Genomic DNA, 5,283 nt, shown 5'->3' on the forward strand with positions numbered 1-5,283 from the left:
GGGGGAGCATCACAAAAAAGTTGAATGTCAAAGCGTGGTTTAACCTGGTGGGTTATGTTACAAGGACCCTAATCTTTGCTACCATGTATACAGTGAAAAAGCTTCAGTCACATGCTCTGACTTTTATTCTTCCTTTTAGTCTCCCTACTCTGTTAAACCGTTAGATGCTCAGGGACTGGCGTTATATCTGAACTCACTCCTCCCACAGAACCCAGACTCACTGCCATCAGGTTGATGCTGACTCACCCTATATGACTGACCCTGTATGGACAGAGGAGAACTGCTCCTGTGGCTTTCTAAGACTGTACGCCTCATCTTTCTCCCATGGTGGAGGTGAACTGCTGACCTTGGGGTTAGCAGTCCAACCCGTAACCCACTAGACCACCAGGGCTCTTTTGATATATACCAGAAGATCCTCACGTAGACTTTCTGACAGTTGTGACAGGGAGTTGTGTCTAAGCAGGGGTAACTAGAGGGTGGCAAGAGTTCATACTCAGCATGGGTGCTTGCGTATCCAGAAACTGCAAGAGGACCTCCTGGAAAATCGGAGCACTAGGAGCAGCGAGGGAGCCAGAGGCGATGGAACCCTTTTCATCTGCGGCTTCTGATTCTCCACAACGCTGCAAGAAGAAAGAATACATTGGAGGCTTGCTATGTGTCTCACTGTCTCTACTCAATACACCAACCTTGAACCACCCACCCCATTTCACCTCCACTGTCAGAATTTTAACTTGCAGTTCCCTTTGACCTTCATGTTCTCTACCATCTCTCAACGACACGAGCCTTGATCTCTTCTCTAACTTTGACAAACCACTCCTCTCTGTGTCTTATAGCCCTAACTTCTCCTTTAGTTTCTCTACTACTTCTTCATTCTCACAATTTCAATTTTGGTCCCGCCACCACAGTGATTTCTGTCTTGGACTCCAATTAAATTCCTTCCTTTTGGCCCATCTTACTATAGTTTCCCTGCCTCCCTAACCTCGGCTTCAATCTCCGCCTGTCTCTTCTCCAGGAGCTTGGCTACCACCATAGCACGATGCCGACCAGAACGCTTGCAGCTGACGGCCCATTCACAAAGTAGCGACACCACGGCATCATCATCTGAGGAGATCTGGACCAAATAAAGACAGGGACGAGTCAGGTAATGACAAAGAACCCAGTTTCAATCTCTGTAACTTTCCATCTGAAAACACCCCATGATAATCAATACCATTGAATTATAGATGCAGAAGTTGTACTAGTGAACACACAAAATGGATCCTGGGTCCAGTAACATCATCTCCTCAAACATCCCCTCATTTAATCACTTAATCATGCACTCCGTTGACAGCTCCTCTGTTACTTGCGTAATGCTTGTTTACTCTTCCCACTTCCCTTCTTGCTTACCTCATGCCCATCTTTACTAGGTCCCAATCCAAAAATTCGGTTACAAAGAGAGTCAAGAGAGTTGCTGAAGTCAGAGCGCTCAAAACTGTGGCTGTCCAGCACTTCCAAAGTGTGAAGCACCCGGCCAATGGTAAAGCCTAGAGAGGAAAGTAGTTAAAGGAACTTTCTAGGGGCTCAAAGCATTTCTATGCTCATGCCTGTAGGTCCTTACCACCCTCATCCTTTCCTAAGCATCCTTCCTACTCTGTCCCCAGGTATACACCTGCAGTGGCTTCCTGGCACTTATCGAAAGACCAGCGGACTTCAACTGCCTGTCCTCGCTCCTTGATCTGCTGCTCAATCTCCCGCAATTTTGCACGGACCTGCAATATCAAAAAAGACGTCTTTAAGGACATGCCAAGGCAAACAAAGGAGCCCTGGTGGCGTAGTGGTTATGTGTCGGCCTGCAATCTGCATGGTCGGCAGTTTGAAACCACCGAGAGCTCCTCGAGAGGAAGACTGGGCTTTGTACTCGCACAAACAGTGACAGTCTCGCAAACCCACAGGGGGCCACCATGAGTCAGCACCGACTGGATGGCAGCGAGAGCAAAGGCAAACAAAAGACCAAAGTTCAAGGCTGAAAAAACACTGCCAGACTTCAAATCACGATTTTTGAAAGTGTAATTAGCCTCATATCCAAATCCTCATATCCTTCATCTTCTTAGGTTAGTTGGGAGTACAGGCTGACAGGTCAAACTTACCTGCTGAGTGAACGCACTATTGCCTTCAGGCATGGGCAGGTTGGAAGGGGCAATAGGCAGGTGATCAAGCGGTGAGCCAGTCTTAATTCGGCTATCCGTCAGTGAATAGTGCCAAACCAGGGCACTAGGACAACAGAGGAGAATGGTCTGCCAGACAGAAACAGCTAAATCAAACTCAGTTACAATGGTGACTTCTGTAGAATCCCATTTACAAGAATCTTTACTTTGATTTTGAACCCAAGATTTTTCTGAGTTCCTGGAGAACTGTATCCCTGACCTCCTCTGATTACCCACTTCCCTAAAATGGCTTTGGGGCTACAATTTTAGCCCTGGCAGGAAAATGTTGCCCCGAACCCCATAAAGCAGCAGTTCTCAACCTGTGGGTCACGACCCCTTTGGGGGTCGAACGACCTTTTCACAGGGTCTCCTGATTCATAACAGTAGCAAAATGACAGTGATGAAATTGCAACGAAAATAATGTTCTGGTTGGGGGAGGGGGGTCACCACACCACGAGGAACTGTATGGAAGGGTCGCGGCATGAGGAAGGGGGAGAACCACTGCCATAAAGGAAGGGAAAACCTCAGTAATGAGAACAAACCATCTCCAGGCAAGTAATCAGAGCACATTTCTACTTCCAACTTGCAGTTCCCTCATTTTCTACGAAGGGCATCCAACGCTTCTCAGGACACCTCTTAATACCTTCTTGGACCCACCCAGTACTTACTTGGAGGATACAGCTGAGGCCAAAAACCAGAGGCCGGTGCTGAGGGCACATAAGGAGGTCACTAAAGGGTGTAGACGGTGTGCTGGTGGCTGGGGGCTGAGGAGCTGGGGTGGTAGGCAGCGTGCTCGTTGACTGGGCAGACATAACATGAGATGAGTGGCTGCTCATGCCATCCAGTTGCAAGGCCAGTCTCCGGGTACAAAAGTAGGCAAGGCGGCGGGAGAGGTATGCAGACTGAACAAATTCCCCAGAGTACTGCGAAGACATAAGAATCAGTACTTCGAGTTCTTTCCAAAGGAAACTGCTCTAAAGTTTATCCCTCACGGCCTCCATGGGCCCCTCCAAGTCCTTGGGCCTTACCCGAAGTAGTAGGGGCAATAGCAGTTTAAGCAATTCATCTTCCCCGGGGCGAAGTTTCTCAAAACACTCCAGTACCCAGGTGAGGAACTCATGCCTGTCCAGCATTCCATCCTATGAGTACCAGGGTTGAAAGGATTATTAGTTCATCCTGGAGAGGAGGCAGGTAAACTAACTGAAAGGATGAATGCAACCACAATAGGGAAAGGTGGCAGGCTGGTTCTGTCTACAAGGGGGTACCCCCCCCCCCGCCCCGGCCAAAAAAAAAGGAATTTTTTTTCAAAGTGATGTACTTAAATTGTTTTATAAAACAACCTTATCACCTTCAAAGTACTCTCCATTACACTTAATACGTTTGTCAAATCTATGATTCCATTCTTGGAAACATATTTCAAACTCATCTTTTTGGATGGCTGATAGCACCTCCCTCGTTTTTTTTTCTTCACCACTTCTATGTTGTCAAATCACTGTCCTTTCATATCACTCTTCATTTGTGGGGGGGAAAAGAAGTCATACAGAGCGAGGTCAGGTGAGTAAGGTGCGTGGGGCAAGAGAGGCATGCAGTTTTTTGCCAAAAACAGGCACGCTGAGATGGCTGCATGAGCAGGTGCATTATCGTGGTGGTAAAACCAGTCCCACATCTGCCACAAATCAGGCCTTTTTTGGTCACACATTGTTACGCAATCTTTTTAGAACCTCTAAATAGAAAGCTTGATTAACAATCTGACCTGATGGAACGAACTCCAAATGCACTACAGGGTGACATTTTTGTCCGTTTGGGAAGTGGACGGACGTCCAGAATGAGATTGGTCATCAATTGACATTTCACCCTTTTTGAAACAAGAAAACCACTCGTACACTTGAGTTTCTCCTATAGCAATGCTCTTGAAAGCTGTGTTCAACATCACAACCGTTTTTGCGGAACTTTTCCAGAGCAGGTAACAAAATTTCACAAGCTGCACACTTAAATCAGCCATCAAAAAAAAAAAAACCAAAACGAGGTTAGAGCGAAACTGCTTTTACAAAAGAATTCATTGTGACTGGGGGTTGGGGGTTGGGGGAGAATTCACTCTGACCAGAGAGAACCTTCCCAGGTGAGGCCACTGGGTGCACTAACTCAGAGCAAATTATGGAAGCTCGCCTAGCGGGGAAAAATGTGTATTACAAAAACTCTGTCTAGTGGAACCTTTTTTCCATTTTTTGGTTGGTTGTTTTTTGGGAGGTACCCCCTTCATATACCAGCAGAGGAAAACGAAAGCTCAGTCCCATGCCTCCCATACTACATTCCCTACTCCCTACCTGAAACATGAACATGGCCAGCTTTTCATTGTAATCCCACTGCCGGATTGCCACCTCTACATCATGGGGCAAAGGTCCAATAGTGGAAGCACAGCTGCTACTTCCTGAAGGCCCTGGCCGATAGTATTCAGACATCTTCTGGAGCTGTTCCCATAGATACTTAGTGATGATCTGAGTCCATTCTAGAATTTAAAAAAAAGGTGGAATGAGGGCTATGTTCTACTATCCATCTGATTAGAATTTCTTTGGTACTTACCCCCAGCCCAATTGCATACTTCTATACCCTCTTTATCTTCTTAGGCTAGTTGGATGCCACCTTCCTACAGGTGTCCACCAAAAAAAGGTATTCTTTTTGCCAATCTGTGCCTCAAAGAACCTTCTGCCTCCTCTTTGACAGTTGCTATTTTCTTTAAAAGTATATTACTTGTGCCTTAACATTCCCATCTACACTATAAACATCCTAAGGGCAGGAGAAAAGCTTGATGTCAAGGATTTCATTTTGTTTTACTTGGATCCACAATTGATACCCATGAAATCAACAGTCAAAAACTCAAAAGATGGGAGGGAGGGGGAAAAAGAGGAGCTGGTACTAAGAGCTTAAGTAGAAAATGTTTCAAAAATGATGTTGGCAACAAATGTACAAATGTGCTTGATACAGTTGATACATTTTTATAAGAGCTGTAAGAGCCCATAATAAACTGACTTTTTTTTTTTTAACATTTTATTAGGGGCTCATACAACTGTTATCCCAATCCATACACACATCAATTGTGTAA

At 45.8% G+C, this 5,283-nt stretch overlaps 1 protein-coding gene across 11 annotated transcripts in view; it reads right to left on the reverse strand.

Annotated features, from left to right (window-relative positions):
- MED12 (mediator complex subunit 12) overlaps positions 1–5,283 on the reverse strand; it is a 26,360-nt gene that overhangs the window by 18,305 nt on the left and 2,772 nt on the right. For all 11 annotated transcript variants that reach the window (XM_045297021.1, XM_045297014.1, XM_045297016.1 and 8 more), the window contains exons 5-12: positions 4,508–4,689; positions 3,212–3,322; positions 2,852–3,106; positions 2,127–2,273; positions 1,649–1,748; positions 1,387–1,523; positions 980–1,111; positions 494–620 (exon numbers count right to left, since the gene is read on the reverse strand). In XM_045297021.1, the coding sequence (XP_045152956.1) occupies positions 494–620; positions 980–1,111; positions 1,387–1,523; positions 1,649–1,748; positions 2,127–2,273; positions 2,852–3,106; positions 3,212–3,322; positions 4,508–4,689 (1,191 nt within the window). The remainder of the gene's footprint in view (positions 1–493; positions 621–979; positions 1,112–1,386; positions 1,524–1,648; positions 1,749–2,126; positions 2,274–2,851; positions 3,107–3,211; positions 3,323–4,507; positions 4,690–5,283) is intronic.

This window comes from Echinops telfairi, unplaced genomic scaffold, assembly GCF_000313985.2.
Source record: "Echinops telfairi isolate 266 unplaced genomic scaffold, ASM31398v2 ScPeMD7_7415;HRSCAF=8453, whole genome shotgun sequence".
NCBI lineage: Eukaryota > Metazoa > Chordata > Mammalia > Afrosoricida > Tenrecidae > Echinops > Echinops telfairi.